The sequence below is a fragment of the Arachis ipaensis genome, chromosome B08 (assembly GCF_000816755.2).
Source record: "Arachis ipaensis cultivar K30076 chromosome B08, Araip1.1, whole genome shotgun sequence".
Classification (NCBI taxonomy): domain Eukaryota; kingdom Viridiplantae; phylum Streptophyta; class Magnoliopsida; order Fabales; family Fabaceae; genus Arachis; species Arachis ipaensis.
The window spans coordinates 64,583,138-64,602,504 of NC_029792.2; the positions used below are offsets into that span (position 1 = coordinate 64,583,138).

Genomic DNA, 19,367 nt, shown 5'->3' on the forward strand with positions numbered 1-19,367 from the left:
CTTTCATATCAAAATTACTAGACAAAAAATGTTTAGTTTTTTCTACCTCTTCTAAATCAGTACCAAAAATAAGCATATCATCAACATATAAACAAATCATAACACCTTTACCATTTTTAACTTTACTATACACACATTTATCAGATTCATTTATTTTATATCTATTAGCACGAACAGTTTCATCAAATTTTTTATGCCATTGCTTAGGGGCTTGTTTCAGTCCATATAAAGACTTAACTAATTTGCACACTTTATTTTCTTGACCAGCAACTATAAATCCTTCGGGTTGCTTCATATACACCTCTTCGTCTAGTTCACCATTTAAGAAAGCTGTTTTAACATCCATTTGGTGAATGACAAAATTAAAGATTGAAGCAAGTGCTATAAGCACTCTAATTGTAGCAATTCTTGCTACTGGTGCATATGTATCAAAGTAATCAATTCCTTCTTCTTGTGCAAACCCCTTAACAACTAACCGTGCTTTGAACTTATCAACAGTTCCATCTACTTTCATTTTCTTTTTGAAAATCCATTTAGAACCAATGGCTTTTGACCCACGAGGAAGATCCACTAATTTCCAAGTGTTATTTTTCATTATTGAGTCCATCTCATCTTGTGCTTCTTTCTAAAAATCTTAATCTCGAGACCTTATAGCCTCTTCATAAGTCTCAGGATCACCTTCCATATGAAGGAATATAGGTGCAATGCTATCTATTGATTCTCCTGTCCCTTCCACAAGGAACATAAAGAAATCTGGTCCATAAGTCTTTGCTTTTCTTATTCTTTTACTTTTTCTAGGTTCAATATTTTCAACAGGCTTATTTTCTACATTTTCTTCTATTTCTAAGTAAATTTTACTTTCAGGTCTTGGAGTTGAATTAAATCTATCCTCTAAAAAAATTGCATCTCTTGATTCAATAACTGTATTAGCAGAGTATGATTCATTAGATTCAATAACTACAAACCTATAAACTTTACTGTTCTCAAAATATCCTAAGAAAATACATTCTATACCTCTTTCTCCTAATTTCTTTCTTTTAGGTTCAGAAACTTTTACTATTGCTCTACAGCCCCAAACTTTAAGATATTTAAGATTAGGCTTTTTATTCTTCCAAAGTTCATATGGAGTTAGTTTATTCCTTTTATTAGGAATTCTATTTAAAATATAACAGGCAGTTAACATAGCCTCACCCCAAGAACCTTTTGCTAGACCAGAATAAGATAGCATAGCATTAACCATTTCTTCCAGCACCCTATTTTTTCTTTCAGCAATACCATTATGTTGTGGAGAATATGGTGCAGTGGTTTGATGAATAATACCAGTGGACTCAAAATAACTAGGATTATAATATTCTCCTCCACGGTCAGACCTTAAGCACTTAATAAAGGTTTCATGTTGTAATTCAACTTCAGTTTTAAAAATCTTAAATTTATCCAAGACTTCATCTTTAGAATGCATCAAATATATGTAACAATATCTACTGAAATCATCAATAAAAGTTACAAAATATTTCTTTCCACCTATAGTAGGCTAACCATGCAAATTACATACATCATAATGTATTAATTCTAATAACTTTGAATTTCTTTGTACTCTTTGAAAAGGAAGTCTTGTTATCTTGGTTAACATACAAGTTGTACATACATTTGAATTTTTAATTAATTTTGGAATAAGATCATATTTTATCATATCATTTAATTTATGAAAATTAACATGTCCTAAACGATTATGCCATAAATCAAAGGACTTAGCAATATAAACAGAAACATTATTATTATTAATAGTATTTACAATATTCAATTTAAACATATTCTCACATAGATATCCTTTACCCACAAACACTCCACCCTTAGACAGAATAAATTTGTCTCCTTCAAATACAGACTTAAACCCATACTTGTTAAGTAGAGGAACAGAAACTAAATTTTTTCTGACTTCGGGTACATAATATACATCAGTAAGAGTCAGTACTCTTCCAGAAGTGAATTCAAGTTCCACCGTTCCTTTGCCCATTACTTGAACAGTTGATGCATTTCTCATGTACAGAATAGTCTCATTCTCTTCTTTGAATGTCTTGAAAGAATCTCTATTCTTGCATACATGTCGAGTTGCACCAGAATCTATCCACCATGATCCAATGTCTTCAATCATGTTGATCTCAGAAATTACAGCAATAACATTATCTTTTATTGCTGTGTCATTCTTTTCTTTCTTTTTTCTTAAGAAACGACATTCTTTCTTAAAATGTCCTAGTTTTCCACAATGAAAATAATTTCCTTTCTTTTTATTTTTTTCTGAAATCACCATTGTTACATTGAGATTTATTAAAATCTCGGTATCTCTTCTTGTTGGCCTTGTTGGATTTTTCATCTTCCATTACGTGAAGATTAGCATGAGCACTTTGCTCTTTAGTATCGTCTTGTTTACGATACTCTTCTTTAAGACGAAAGTGATTACTTAGTTTCTCAAGAGAAACATCATCCTTTCTATGTTTCATAGTTCTTTTGAATTCTTTCCATGATGGAGGGAGTTTGTCAATAATTGAAGATACAATAATGGTATCATCCATGTGCATGTTATGTTGCTTAAAATTATTTAAAATACGCTCAATTTCATGCAGTTGTTCCATGACAGATCTACCATCAACCATCTTATAATTATTAAAGCGAGTGACAAGAAATTTCTTACTTGTTGCGTCCTCGGCCATATATTTTTCCTCTAATTTGTCCCATAATTCTTTTGCACTCGCAACATTTTGGTAGACATCAAATAGTGCATCATCCATGCCATTGAGTATGTGCCCGGTGCATATATAGTCATCGTTGTCCCATTTTTGCCTGGCTCGTGTTTCTGCAATGGCCTCCCCTTCAACTTCTGGTGGTCTTGGTATGGTAAGAACATATGCCACTTTTAGTGTTGTGAGAAGGAAGTGCATCTTCTTTTGCCATCGTATGAAATTTCCACCATCAAATCTTTCTAACTTGACAAAATCCGACGTCATCTCCTTAATTGATGCGGTGACCATTTTGTTTTATTGGTGAATAATTAAGCCTAAAGATTGTGAGTTAAGAGAGAAGGGGATAATGAATCAAATAGCGCAATTCTTCAAGGCATGTGTTACACACACTTTCCTTTAGGCTTAATTCGCCCTCACCAATATACAATGGTGTGCAAAATGGGTTACTGGCGAATTTCCTGTAGGATACAATGAAGAACACTTGACTTGTTTATGCACTCACACAGTCAAGCTTTACACTAAATGATCATTTACAGAATAATATTCTCTATTCTTTCTTTTGCGCATAAAGAAAGTGTTGAGATGGATCCACTAGCAATAATAAAATGAGAAAAATTTATAGAGACGGAGTACATGCAGCTACGTACTCAACAGACACAACTTTTCAAATAGTTACAACCTTTCAATAGACATAACTATTCAAATAGTTGCAACCTTTTAACAGGCATAACTTTTGATTAAGTCACAACTCTATGAAGAAATGTAACTCTTCAAAATAGCTTTTCACATATTTTGAAAATATATCTCACGAGAATAACCCATTCTTGTTCAAAAAATCTTTAGAAAACAATAGCAAAGATTGTATAAATTAATGGAATCAAATTGCATAATATGTATAACCTGTAAACAAATGTCAATAGACTTGTATATTGAGACATTTTTTACCTTTTAGGATCTAAAAAATTATACTTATGCAGTAGCAGCAGAACTTGTGACTTAAATAGTTGAAAACTTGGGAAAGAAAAGAGAACTAGAATAATACAATGGTTTGAAGCAAACATGTATTAGAAATCTCACCTCTTTATCCAGTAGTTCTTCAACTTTTGACAGAGAACTAGAGTTGCTTTCTTACTGGGTGATTTCAGCATAGTTAAGCTGTACTTTCTCAATTGTTTGAAAATTGAGGACAAAAGCTAATGAAGATGAAATTAAACCATGCTAAAAATCCATTAGTTAAGAAAAACAAGAAAAGAAAAGCATGCTCCAAGAACCTTACAATAATAATTCACTGCTGCAATCTATCATCATTATTAATTAGAACAATAATTGAAAATAAAGTCTAAGCTACCTTTCAACTTGTTCTGCCCTGATGTGCATTGTTTCGGCTCACTTGCCAGTTCATTTTATTATAATTAATTTAGAAAATTGAGAGGTTGCAAAAGAACTTAACTATACACAAGAGTAGTCTTCTCCAGTGAAAAGTGAAGAAATAACTTAGAGCTAAGTTAGCAAAGGCAGAGGAGGGAGGATATCTACAATTGAAACAATTTTAAACATATTATTAAAGTCTAAATAGCTATTAGTACCAGCTAATCAAGATTAATGCTTCAACACCATGAGTTCAACTGAAGGTTATTTATTAAAAATAATGCATGGCTCAAAATTTGAATCAAGAGATTGAAGATTGTTGATGAATTTGTTTCTTGAAATCATTAGATTGATCCAGCATGAAGTAGGTAAGTCCCATCATTTTCTGAAACATTATTAGCTATTACTTTTTTTTGTGGTGGTTGGGGAAAGGGAAAAAAAAGAACCCAAGTTAATATACTTCCACCATTTCTTTATTGAAAATCCTAATCTAACTTAAACGGGTGTGACAACCATGACATCATGCATCTGACGGTCCTCTACACTTTGAATTGAAAAAAATTGAATTACCTGTGTAAGGAAAGTTACTAATGTCATTTATATTAGTAACTCATATATATTTAACCCCTATATATATTATTACTTGTGTTTTAATATATCCAATTTTTATAATTATCCATTTAAGATATTTATAACTTGAACCGCTAATTCAGCAGGTTAATGCCGCAACACCCAACCCCTTTTAGTTAATAACCCTGACAACTCATCATTCACTTAATCAAAACTCATCTAATCATCATCATTCATTCATTTTAATGCCATAAGAAAGAAAGGTTGTGAGAGAGAATGAGAAACCATGAAACCTCCAATCTTCGACGTTCAATTGCATGAGATCTGTAACTCCAATAAAAAATCTAATTTGGTAAAAGTGTTTCTATCTTTCTCTTCTACGTGTTGGTGTCATTTTTGCTCGGCGAAAGTTGATGTTGACGTATGTAACACCCTACCACACAAAGCTATACACCTAGGATGTAAAACAGAAGTGGTGAGGTGCTACGACTTTTAAAATTAAAATACATACATATAATAGAAGGAAGAATATAATAAAATAGGAGTCTTGAAAAAAATGGGTAAAACAAAATCGCGAAACGAAAAGAGCAACGCTCAGAAACGGAATAACTTGTGTGAGAAGAAAACTATAACTATCAAACATAAGATGATAAAAGTAGGAATAGAGAGCCAAAGCTACAAAATAACAAGCTCTTAACTCAGCCCGCATCCTACCTCTCCATAATCCTCTAAGAGGATAAAAAAGAACAAGTTATGCGGAGAGAAAGCTAAGTATATATATATATATATCACTGTACAACAAAATAACCCAGTAACCACTTCACTCAAGGAGTCCAGACGCCTAACAAGATGCTTCTCGACCTGCATCTGAAAAACAACAACATAGTAAGGGGTGAGAACCAGAGGTTCTCAGTATGGTAAAGGTGCCACACACATAAGATATAAGGTTTTGGAAATGTCAGAGGCAATCCTAGAACGGCGACACTCAGATTATAGAGCCTAAAGTGTTAAACAGAAGCCATAAAAGGTGATTTACTACAAGTACCAAAACCTAACTTAACTTAACCATAAATTCTAAGTCCCGTACTGCCATTCCTCCATACCTCCATCACCGTTAGTGTTTCACAGACAAATAAACAAATAAAGGCAAGCACAAGAAGATTACAAATACTGCAGGTAACAAATATACATTTAGCATGGCAAGTACACTTAGGCACACCCAGTTAATGCACAAACAAGTAATTCAAGTAGTATGCATAGAGTCATCTGTCAGTTATCCAGCCAACCCAACAAGTTCGAAAATCTTAGACTGTCCCTCGACGTGCATCTCCAAAAGTCTATGCATAGCTTTTTCTCAAATAATCAATATTACTCAATGGGGTTAACATTCTCAGGAATTTATAAGTGTCCGGTCACCCTTACATCATAGGGTCAACAGAGTATCAAATTTTCAACCTGGTACACATGGTGGCAAGCCACGGTACTTTATCCAAGAAATTTCGTATCTCAGATCATTTAATCATTCACGCCAAGTATCATACATAATCATTCATTTGAATAATCCAGCCAAGTATTATATATGATCATTCGTAATATTTCATAATTAATTAATCACTTTTCACCTTCAAGTTATCCCCATCTTCTAACTTCATCTGATTATCAGGTTTAATACTACTATTTATGACTAAAATAATGAAAATAGAGGTTTAGAAGTTTGAAAAATAGTTAAAACGCTGAAAACCATGTTTGCTGAAATAGAGGCCACGCGTACGCGTGGCTCATGTGTACGCGTGGGAGTGAGAAGGTGCAGCTCGCGCGCGCATTCCTTTGTCATGCGTACGCGTGGGTGAAAACTTCAGGTCACGCGTGCACGTGGGTCACGCACATGCATGGACATACTTGCTAACCCTTTACGCGTGCGCATAGGACCAGTCGCGTACACATCGCTAAACTTCCATGCCACGCGTACGCGTGGATGTACGTTCTTTAAAAAAAAAGATCAACCAGAGAGCTGCATACCATGGAGTGTTCAGCTGCAGAATTCACAGATTTAACACCAAAACTTCTAATGGGCATAACTCAATCATTTTAAATTATTTTTCTTCCGTTCTTTGAACGACATAAACTTCATGAATTCAATTTTCATTTAAAACAAGTTAAAATCAATTTGGAGTTCCGGAAGGCAAGTTATAACCTGCCGAATTTTGGCCCAAAACCAAAGTTTTGTAAACTTGCCAAAACCTCTTTTTCATTCGAACATTTCCCATGATTTCAACACAACCTCCTACACTTACAAGCACCAAAATGCCCTTCTCCCTCAACACAACAACCACCATAAAAACCACCATAAAATCATTCTCTACTCCAACAATAAACATATACATACAAGCCAAATCCTCCAACAGTAATTATATTACATGCCAAATTCGCAATCAAACCATAGCTTACAAATCACATAATTATATCCTCAAATCAATAATTAACAATTTACCAATCCTTCAACTAATAAGTACCATACCAATCCATATGTAACAATAAGATACTAAACCACAATATACCCATACGTTCCAACTTATCCTATGGTCATGTAGCCTAAGTTTTCACAAAATATTATATATTAAATGCAAGAAATCTAAACCATACCTTGGCCGATTCTCACGTAATGATCAAGGCAATTTAATTAAAATCAATCACAGCCCCAAAACTTCAACTACACAGGTTCCTCCAAGTTCCGGTATTCACAATTTCAAGCTCCAATTATTTATTCACAACCTAATACACATTCATAATACATATATACCCAATTTAATTTCCAAAACACAAATTCAAAATATTTAGATAGAATTATATATCCTCACCTTACCCAAACTTTATATAAATAAGAGTGAACATTTTTCTCAAGCTAATTGGATCCTAAAACATCAAAAAGCAAAGAAATTCAACATTTCTATTCAATTTTCGAAGATTTGGGAGAATAGGAGAATGAGAATGATTAAGCAAGTTACCAATGAAATTATTCCATTAGAAATGTAGAGCTCGACGCGGTGGACGCGTGGCCGCAAACGGTGCGACGATCGGAGCTCGGACGGAGAAGTTATGGAAGTTGGAGTTCACCGTAAGGGTTTCGGTGTTTCCTCTCTTCCCTGGATGCTTTCACGTTCCTGCTTTCACGTTCCTCCAGCTGAAATGAGGAAGAGAAGGGAGCTTGATTAATATATCCTCGATGACTAAATTTTCAAAAATTTTAAAACTAGTCTAATAATAATTCATGAAAATTATGCTTGATTTGTTTGTGTTGAGGGGTTGTTCTTATAAAATTGTTGTTGAATCAGTCTTAAATTTTTTGAAAAATTAACCGTTAGGGGTATATTTGATGCAAATCGAAAACTTTTGTGACAAAATTGAAACAAAATAAAACTTAGAGGTATTTTTAAAATTTTTATCAAACTTTAGAGACAAGTTATCTTATCTTATCTTGTTTGGCTAAGATAAGGGAGACGTTTGAATTTGAAAGTTGGTTAGGAGCTCTAGAGGGCCGGTTCTGGGCCTTCTAGAAGGGCGAAGCGGGTCGGACACGGGTAACCGGGTTCGGGGACCATTCCGGGCGTAGGATCCGTGGGTCGGATCCGTAACAGTTGCCCCCGGAGCGAGAGAGTGAGGGTGCTCGGTCTCATCGCTGGAGGAACCTTTTCCTCGCCGTTTGTGGTTTGGCAAGGAGATCATTTATTTGGTTTTTCCAGTTGAGGTCGAGGATTTGGGGAGTTCCTGGCCGTTTCATGGTCAGGCGAGGAGCACGTTGTTTGGGCGTCTCATCACATGCCGAGTTTGATGACCGTTCTAAAGAAGGGCCCGGAGATCGGGTCTGGAACAGTTGTCCTCGGAGCATGAGAGTATGCTTTCTTGGTCTCAATGCTAAGTCATTGGGGAGTCTGATTCTCTGTAGTTTGGGAGACTGTGAGGGGCCTGAAAAGGGCGTGACATCATCCTGCATTTATTGGTAGGATGTTGATCAGTCTGGCTTTCCGCAAGTTGGAAGACCGTCAGCTCATGCTTGTTTTGTGTGGCCTTTTTTGGGTTGTTATTGTGAACTTATTTTAGGCCTCTTGGTGGGCCGATTTCAAGACTTTGTTTATTTAGCTTATTTGGATTTCCGTTTTGTTGGCTTTGCGGGTGATCGATTTCACGAGTCACTATTTTTGTTATTTGGATATCCGTTTTGTTATTTGGATATCTGTTTTATTGGCTTCGGGGTGATTGATTCTCGGGTAGCCGTTCACTTATTTGGATATCCGTGGGTAATCGATTCCCGTATAGCCGTTTACTTATTTGGATATCCATTTTGTTATTCGGATATCCGTTCTGTTATTTGGATATCTGTTTTATTGGCTTCGGGGTGATCGATTCCCGGGTAGCCGTTCACTTATTTGGATATCCGTTTTGTTATTCGGATATCCGTTTGTTGGCTTCTGGGTGATCGATTCCCGGGTAGCCTTTTCACTTATTTGGATATCCATTTTATTATTTGGATATCCGTTTTGTTGGCCTCGGGGTAATCGATTCCCGTGTAGCCGTTTGCTTATTTGGATATCCGTTTTGTTATTCGGATATCCGTTCTGTTATTTGGATATCTGTTTTATTGGCTTTGGGGTGATCGATTCCCGGGTAGCCGTTCACTTATTTGGATATCCGTTCTGTTATTTGGATATCTGTTTTATTGGCTTTGGGGTGATCAATTCCTGTGTAGCCGCGTTTGGTTTGTGCCGTCGGACGGGGCAATGCTTTTGAGAAAATGAATTCCATTTATGGTTTGGGCCTCGTTAAAACCTCCCAATGTGGGTAGAAAAGAGTGCCCAGTAAGAAAATATATGATTAAACGACTTAAGCAATAAATGCAAGTAAAAAAGGCAAAAAATATAAAGGGTAAAGAGATAGTCTTAAACGACCTCAATCTTGTTGCTTTGGAAGGATGTTTCTACATATAGTAGCACCATAAGTTGGTGGAATTTCAGGATCTTGGAAGCTTGGTCCCGTCTAGTCTTTCGAGTATGTAGGCTCTTTTTTCGATTACCGTCCTAATTTGGTAGGGACCTCCCAGTTGGGCGTGAGCATCCCTTCTCCGGGAGTGGGTGGACTGATATCGTTTTGTCGTAAGACGAGGTCTCCTGGTCCAAAGTCTCATCGTACCGTGCTGCCATTGTACCTTAGATTTATTCTTTGTTTTAGGGCTAGCTCCCGTAGGTGTGCTATACTCCTGACCTTGTCTGCAAGGTCCCACTCTGCCTCTTTGTCGTTTCCTCGCACGGTTCTGCGCGGACTTTGGTCTTGGCGTGCATCGAGGTTGGCGAGGAAGATGCCTGCCGTATCTCGGGATCTCTTGTGGAGGGTCGAGCTGGTGTTCTCACACTCTACCGCGACTTTCCGGTCTCTGTGTATTGTGCCGATAGTGCCGTCATCGGCTTGGAACTTCATGAGTAAGAATTTGGTGAAGATGACCGCCGAGAGGTCGTTAATGGTCTTTCTCCCGAGGATGATGTTTGTAGGTGGTGGAGTTCTTGAGGATGACAAATTCGGAGATGATGGTCTTTCTTTGGTTCCCGGCTCCGATGGTGAGGGGAAGTGTGATGGTGCCGTCCGGTTGAAGGAAGTTATCCCCGAGCCCGGTTACCCCCATTATGGTGGGTTTGTAGGTTTTCGTTTCGGAGCCCGAGTTTGTCGAAGGATCCCCTGAAGAGGATGTTGGAATCTGCTCATGTGTCGAGTAGTATTCTTCTGACCAGCCCGGTTCCTATCTTTGCGGAGATAACGAAGGGGCATCTTTTGCCGAGGTGCCGTATTGGCAGTCCTCGGGGGAGAATATTATCGCATTATTGGTGATGATTATCGGGGTTTGGTTTCTGACTGCCAGGAGCTTGAGGTTCTTTTTTAGTGCCGATTTCAACTTTTCCGGCTTATCCTTGCTTGTTATGACGTTGACGACAATGGTCGGGTCTGTTTCTGGACTTTCCCGAGGGGCATGTCTTTGTGTCCTTGGGTTGCGTCCTTCCCTCTCTGGTGATCTGTCTCTTTCTATGCGCTTCGACTCCCTGATGATCTTGGCGAACTCGGAGAGCTTACCGTCTCGTATGGCTTGCTCCAGGGCGTCTTTTAAGTCGATGCAGTGCTGTGTTCTGTGTCCGTATCCTCGGTGGTAGTCACAATATAAATTCTTGTTGCCGCCCGTTCTTTCTTTAAGTGGTCGGGCCTTCGGAAGGACGCCTCGGTCAACTATTTGGTGGTAGATCTCGGTGATGGGAGCTAACAAGAGGGTGTAATTTGAGCATTTGTCGGTTTGGAATGTTCCTTTTGGTTTTCTCTTGGTGGGGTGTTTTGGCGAGGTGCCGTACTGCCGTTCTGCCGTTTATTGGCCGCCACGACTTGGCTCACCTCCTCATCATTTATGTAATCCTTAGCGACGCTCTGAATCTCGTGCGACTGGCTTCCTGGCTTCGCGGTGAGATACTTTCAGAAGTCCTCATTCATAAGTCCATTGGTGAGGCAGAGGCTCGCGACTGAGTCCGTGAGTCCGTCGACCGTCAGGTATTTTCTCGTAGATTCGTCTTGTCTTTGGGTAATTCCGAGCAAGCTAATGGGGTGTTTAGCTTTGGTGATTTTGATAGTGAACTGGGCCATGAACTTTCTGGTGATATCGTGGAAGCTGGCTATGGACCCGTTTGGGAGGGCGTTGAACCATTTGATCACAGGGCCATCTAAGGTTATCGAGAAGGCCTTACACTGGATCATGTCGGCAGCTCCTTCCAGGTTCATCCTGGCCTCGAAGGCCGTTAGGTGTTCCCGGGGATCGTTGGTCCCGTCCTATTTCATGTCAGTGGGCTTGTTGAAGTCCTTCAGGAGTTTGGCTCTCAAGGATTTTTCTGTGAACGGGATGGCTTCCATTATCACGTGCATGTTTCCTGCTCGTTTGGCCTCCCAATGGTGCCGTCGGCCGTTTTCTCCGCGTCGGTGTTTCGGGTCTAGGAAAATGCTGCGATCGTGCTGTTTGCAGTGTTGTTGCTCAGGGGGCCTGGTGTTCCTGGTATCGCGATGAGATTAGGTCCTGGAGGTCGCTTGGCTTGTATGCTCCAGGTGGTACCGTTCTTTGGGTGTGACTCGGCCTTTGAGGTTTCGCACCCTGAGGCACAACTCTTGGATTATCTGGACCGCCCTCTCTCCCAGGCCATCGGGTGGCCGAGCTTCAGTGGGAGGATGGTTGTCCTCTCTTGGTTGTTGTTGGGTTGGGGTTGGTTGGCAATGTGCCGCGTTTATTATCCTCCCGTGGGTGGGAGGAGTGCTATCTTGGAGTTCGGGAGTTGGGCTTTGTGGGTTTGAGTTGGGGTGTCGGGTGGAGGATTGCTCCTCGAGGTTCTCCGTTATGCCGCCACGATTTGGCTGTTCCCCGTATCTATGCAAGAACCTTGAGAACTTTCTTGATCTATTGGCTCCTGAGAGGTCTAAGCTTGGCTACGGTGGTAGCATTTAAGGAGGTCGTTCATGATGAGCTTCCTTGTGAATTTTCAGTAAGGTCTGAAGGGGGATCATGACGACAGAGTTGTCACAGGTGAGGCGGCGGATGACAGAGGTTTGGAACCTAGTGTTGAAAGAGGTGACTTCTTGAAGAGTTCAAAAGAAGAAGCAACCTCGGTAGGCGTGGAGCCGAAGTAGAGGGAGAAGATGGGGCCATGGCGCTTGGAGAGACGGATGAGGGAGTGGTGAATGAGAGGGTCCAAGAGGTGGTGGAGGTGTCCCACTAAAGGGAGGCGAGACTTTGGGCTCAGAGGATTTGGAATTTCACCGTTGGAGTAGGGCGAGGGTGCATAAAGATTGTTATCACTAAGAAGGTAATTGCAAGTAACATTGTTCCTTTGGGATTTCGCCGTTGGAATAGGGCGAAGGTGTGTTATCGCTGCAAAGGTGATGCAAGTTAAGAAAACATTATTCCTTTGGGATTTCGCCGTTGGAGTAGGGCGAAAGGGTGCATAAATATGCAAAAGGTGATGCAAGTTAAGGAAACATTATTCCTTTGGGATTTTGCCGTTGGAGTAGGGCGAAGGTGTGTTATCCCTGCAAAGGTGATGCAAGTTAAGGAAACATTTATTCCTTTGGGATTTCGCCGTTGGAGTAGGGCGAAAGGGTGCATAAACCTGCAAAGGTGATGCAAGTTAAGGAAACATTATTCCTTTGGGATTTCGCCGTTGGAGTAGGGCGAAAGGGTGCATAAATATGCAAAGGTGATGCAAGTTAAGGAAACATTATTCCTTTTTGCTCTCAGTTACACGCAAGAAATCTGAGTTTGATGATTGCTCTTCTGGGTTATCCGTCATGCCGCCACAACGTTGCAAAGTCCCCACAGACGGCGCCAATGTACAAGATGTCTCTGGTACGGGTTAAGAGATGGATCGAGAACTTGCGGGTTGAGGCAGATGCCGGGTCACTTGCTTGGAGCAATGGGGGGTGGTACCTGCAAAGACACTCCGACGCTCAAGTCAGAATGGATCTAAGAGGTAGAAGGTGTGAGGAATGAATGAATACTTGGAGGGACCTGGGTCCTCTATTTATAGGTGATGGTAGTTATCTTATCTTATCTTGTTTGGCTAAGATAATGGAGACGTTTGAATTTGAAAGTTGGTTAGGAGCTCTAGAGGGCCGGTTCTGGGCCTTCTAGAAGGGGGAAGCGGGTCGGACACGGATAACCGGGTTCGGAGACCATTCCGGGCGTAGAATTCGTGGGTCGGATCCGTAACAAAAACTAACTCCCGTATAATACTGTAACTTTCTTTTATATTAAAAGATTTCTTAAAATAATTATTAAGAAAGAACTTTATTTCTCCCAATCAGTTTTAGATTACTAAATTGTTTAAAGAATTATCAAGAACGTAATATATGGTTACTTCGGATTAGTTTTAAGAAATATTTATTTTTTATTTAAAAATACATCTTCTAATATTTCATCTCTTTATTTTAAAGCTTTAGCTTATTTTGTAACTTTAAGTTTTTTTTGTGATATCTCAAAACATACTTAATTAATAGCTTTTTGAAGTCAATCTAAACTTCAAAAAGTATGCTTTAAATCCAGATATCTCATATCTACTTTAAATAATCTAAATCAAGCTTTCGAACTTAGATTCTAACATTTTTCACTGCATACAAATTTTACTAATTAAAAAGTTCTAAATTCTTTGTTTTAAATTTAAAAAAGTTTAGAAATACAATTAAACTCTCCTTTCGTGCACTTTTACTTATTTAAAATAGATTTGATAAGGAATAGATTGGGGTATTAAAGGTTTAATACATTTAAAGTAATAAAATCCTAATGAGAGGGGGACAAGAAAAGAATGGAATTAAGAAGAGAAATTTATTGGCATAAAGAGACACAGCAAAAACATAAAAGATAGATAAAGATTTTTCCTACTAGACCTATAAGATACCTGTTCAACTTAGGTCACCGGAAAGGATTTCCTACTAGACCTTCAAAGAATTTGTCCTTAACAACCTAAATCAGAGGAATGAAAATTGAATCACTCAATCTTCTCCATGCAACAAGCAAAGCAAATCATTCACCTCACTTCTCACACAATAAACGTGCTTAAAAGCAACTGAAATTTATTCATCAAAAGTTATGTAAATGTCTCACCAAAAGTGTTTAAATAGGCACCTAACAAACAAACTAAAAGATAAGATAACTAATTTAAATCAGATTTGATTTTATTGGATTAGATCAGATTTGATTTAAATTTAAAATCCTAAAGATATGGTAACTAATTTAAATCAGATTTGATCTTATTAGATTAGATCAGATTTGATTTAAATTTAAAATTCCTAAAAATACTACTAAGCAAATCAGGAGTAATTGAAATCTTTCAACAAAATCTAACAACAAAACAAACTAACATAAATGCCTAAAAATTTAAAAATTAATAATAAATTATGCCTCTCATTGAATTTGAAAAGCATTATTGGGCTTCTTGCTGTCCTGACTTAGCCCAATGGGCTTTATGAGTTGTCGCCCTTTCAGCACCACTGTTTTTGAGACGGACTCTTGGTCTTCTTGATGTCCAAGTCTAGCATTGTACAATTCTTCTAGTATTCAGATCCTTGAATATGACAAGATTATCATTCCGTCCCTTAGCTCTAAGATGACGAAAATGCCCTCCTAACCACGTATCATTCTCTCCCTCTTCAAAAAGATTCATCCTCGAATCTTGCATGAGATGCTCTTCGTCCCTCCAAGGAATCCAAACCCAATCTCCAGGTTTAAATACCATGGTTTGATAACTCTTCTCTACCCACTGAATTGTGGCTATATCCTTCATGTGTGCCAGTTCAATCTTTCCAACCATACGTTCACCATCTTATCCAAAGTGTGCAATTTGTCTTCCTTTCTTTTCATCCATATTAATGCTTCCATAATTGATCATTGAATCTACAAAGCCTGGAAAAGTTGATATAAAAATACTAGAAATTTCATGGTTAGATGTATGAGAAACTAAGGATTCCGTAAAATTCAATGATACTAATACACTTTTGTCTAAGTTAGAACTTTCTAGATCTCTCTCACAAGTGTGTTTATTGCTTTCAGTTTCTTTGTCACTCATTGACTCCTCTCTCTCACTATTCTCATATTTTCTCTCGAAACTCTCACTTTCAATTAAACATTGATCCTTTTCACTCAAATACTCACCTTCTTTCTCTGTTTCTTTTCTCTCTAGATGTTTAAATTTCTCACCTCCCAAGAACCCAATTGAGAAAGTCTGCACTTTTGAGTTTTCCAAGGACACATCACCCTCTACAGCATACTCAACAAATTCTTTCATCTCTGGCTTTGAAAAAGAGTGAAAGATAGGCATAAAAGAAATCCTCTTGTTATGGCGATCTATCATTTGTTGCACCTGCTCCCAGCCAATGGCCAATTTGACCAAATCCTCCATGGTTGCGTAACGGTAATGTTGGACTGTATCTTCAAGTTCTTCACGTAATCCAAACAAAAATCGTTCCATAAGAACCTCAGGACTTATTTTAATATTAACTTTGCCCATTAAATATAAAAACTCCGTGTGGTACTCCATTACTGATTGTGAACCTTGTTGCAACTTACAAAATCTTCCAAAAAAATTCATTGTGATATGATGATGGCACAACTCGATATCTCATGTGGAATGATGATGGCACAAACTGGCTCCTCATGATTTTCTTCATCTTCTCCCAGCTGTAAATTGGGCTCTTTCCATACCGTCTTCTAGATCTTCCTAATTCAGTCCACCATATACGGACAGCATCAGAAAAATTGGCTTGTACCAGTTGAACCTTCTTTTCCTCTGAAAGGATGCAATTTGCAAAAATTGATTCTACCTTCCTTTTCCATCTGAAATACGCTTCAGGATCATTCCTCCCTTTGAATGCAAGGATTTGCAACTAAGAACCCTTTTCCGCATATGAGTTTCCTTCATCATCACTATCGTAATACGCAAATATTTTTTTGCGGCTTTTTTTTTGGGAACTAAGGTGAATTTGCAAAAATTAAAGAAAAAAATAAAGAGATTAAACAAGACCCATGGAATGTGTAGATAAATAAGAATTTACCTACGACCTGTAACTGATACCAGATGATAAGGAATAGATTGGGGTATTAAGGGTTTAATACATTCAAAGTTATAAAATCCTAATGAGAGGGGACAAGAAAAGAATGGAATTAAGAAGAGGAATTTATTGGCATAAAGAGACACAGCGAAAACATAAAAGATAGATAAAGATTTTTCCTACTAGACCTCTAAGATACCTGTTCTTAGCAACTTAGGTCACCGGAAAGGATTCCCTACTAGACCTTCAAAGAATTTGTCCTTAACAACGTAAATCAGAGGGATGAAAATTGAATCACTCAATCTTCTCCATGCAACAAGCAAAGCAAATCACTCACCTCACTTCTCACACAATAAACGTGCTTAAAAGCAACTGAAATTTATTCATCAAAAGTTATGTAAATTGTCTCACCAAAAGTGTTTAAATAGGCACCTAACAAACTAACTAAAAGAGAAGATAACTAATTTAAATCAGATTTGATCTTATTGGATTAGATCAGATTTGATTTAAATTTAAAAGTCCAAAGATATGATAACTAATTTAAATCAGATTTGATCTTGTAAGATTAGATCTGATTTGATTTAAATTTAAAATTCCTAAAAATACTATTAAGCAAACCATGAGTAATTCAAATCTTTCAATAAACTCTAACACCAAAACAAACTAACATAAATGCCTAAAAATTCAAAAATTAATAATAAATTATGCCTCTCATTGAATTTGAAAAGCATTATTGAGTTTCTTGCTATCCTGACTTAGCCCAATGGGCTTTATGAGTTGTCGCCCTTTCAGCACCACTGTTTTTGAGACGGACTCTTGGTCTTCTTGATGTCCAAGACTGGCATAGTACAAATCTTCTAGTATTCAAATCCTTGAATATGACAAGATTACCATTCCGTCCCTTAGCTCTAAGATGACAAAAATGCCCTCCTGACCACGTATCAAGATTTAATTACTCTATTGGTTCTTATAGTTTTGCGAAATTTTTAATTAGGTCCCTATACTCTTTTTCTTTTTAATTGGATTCCTGCACCAATTTTTTTTTAATTAGGTTTCTCTTAATAGTAATTGGCTTAATTTTATAGAGACTTAACTAAAAAAAATCGGTATAGAGACCTAAATAAAAGGAAAAAAAGTGTAAAGACTCAATTAAAAAAAAATTAGTGTAAAGACTCAATTAAAAAAAAAAGTACAAGAACCTAATTAAAAATTTTACAAAATTATAAAGATGAATAGAATAATTAAACCTTTAAAATATTAGATACTCATGTCACGCAAAAATATGAAGTGAAAACAATTGAAAATATAAAAATAAAATGTTTATCCAAGAACAATCATGATTCTATCGTTTGCATCGTAACCAATAGAGCGTACGTTTTTTTTTTTAATTTTTTTTTTATTTTAGGTTGGTTAAACAGTAACAGCCACGTAAAAGTGAGGTGTTAAGCCGGGGGATAGATTCTTTTATTTCTTTTTAATTGTTTAGTGAAAGATAATTTTTTACCTAACATTGCGAAACAAAAAGAATACATAAAAAAGATATTAAATAACAAAAAATCATATTTTATTAAACAATTAAAAGAACTTTGAAAAAATTCACCCACGCTAAACAATAACACCCACCTAAAAATACACGTTCCACCTAATCATCAGCTTTTGTTTTACATTTGCTTTTAATAATTTAATAAGATTTTATCACAATATATAGTAAGTGAATCTTTGAAAAGTCTTATTATGATCAAGTCTCAAATCCTACAGTTATTTATAGTCTTAATTTAAGAGATTATTTTATTAAAGATAATTAAGGCAATTTTTGATTTATCGGATTTGAGATAAGCTATAATTATTATCCAATTTTATAATTATTGGATTATTGTCTATATTTAAAGTATAAGGTTGATAGTTATGAAATAATAAGGATTTTATATGATTTGGATTAGATAAGTAATATTTTAAATATTATTACTGCTATTTTGGAAAATGAAGGAATTAAGTATACTACTTCTAATTAATTTGGTTGGGACATGTTATGGAAAATAATTTGTGAAACTGGTGAGCAAATAATATTTTCTATACATAATTAGTGTTGGATTTAAATTGGGTTTCAATTGCTATATTATTCTCAATTTTATGTGAAATTACTATATCGCCCCTAACCCTAATTTACACATACACACCCCACCAACCTATTGACCTAGCCGCCGAAATGAAACCCTGATCCCCTAGCCCTTAGCAGCCACGCTCCAACCCTCTTTCCTTGTCTCAGCAGCAATGCATACAAGATTTTCCTTTTATGAAAGAAAGAAAAGTAGAAAGCAAGGGGGAAGACTGGGAACGGGACTGCCGATCTGAGAAGAGAGGAAGGACGGCGCCGGCAGGCGTCACTGCCGCCGCGCCGCCGTGTTGCACCAGGGAGGATGAGAGAGCGAGGAACGGGCACGAGAGGGAGAGGGTCATGTTGCCACGGCCGTCCAGGAGAAACGCCGGAGAAGGAGAAGCTGCTGCGTTGCCCAGAACCGCGTCCGATGTCGTCTTCACGGGGCTTGGGTTGCTGCAGTCGCTCCTCACCGTGAAGCCCGTCGCCGCGCGCCTTCTGCGATTAGCCTCGCCATTCTGCTTTCCGTCAAGTCCATCCCGCTGTTGATGTCGCCGAACCAGGCAGAGGAAGAGGGAGACTCTGTCGCGCCGTCACCGCGCCGGACCGCCGCGCGTGAGGAGCCGGGCTGTCGCTGTCTTTCCCGTCGCAGAGGAGAGTGCCCAGTGAAGAGAGAGAGGTCGCGCGATGTTGAGGGTGGGAGATGCGGGCCAGTGGCGCGTGCAGGAACGCGACCCACTACGCGGAGCTATCGTCGCCGTTTCTGCCACCAGCAAGCCTCGGTTAGCACCGCCGAAGCTTTTGCCCGTTTCTGTCGCCGGAGAACCTTGCTGCCATCGCCGGAGAACTCTTCCGGTAAGGGTTTTAATTGAGGTTTCTGCCTTTTGGATTTTGAGAAGGTTTTAATGCTGCGTGGTTTTTATAGTTGACTCACCGGAGCTTTTGGCCGCTACCAGAGCTGTTGCCGGGTTGGTCTGGAATCGCAG

General features: G+C 38.1%; 1 protein-coding gene across 1 annotated transcript; it reads right to left on the minus strand.

The window, feature by feature from the left end:
- LOC110265316 lies at window positions 635–3,053 on the minus strand. The gene is made up of 4 exons (XM_021108254.1): window positions 2,315–3,053; window positions 1,715–2,142; window positions 1,201–1,531; window positions 635–921 (listed from the first exon to the last, which is right to left on the minus strand). Exons 1-4 carry the CDS (start codon window positions 3,024–3,026, stop codon window positions 635–637), a joined length of 1,758 nt encoding a protein of 585 aa, XP_020963913.1. The 5' UTR covers window positions 3,027–3,053.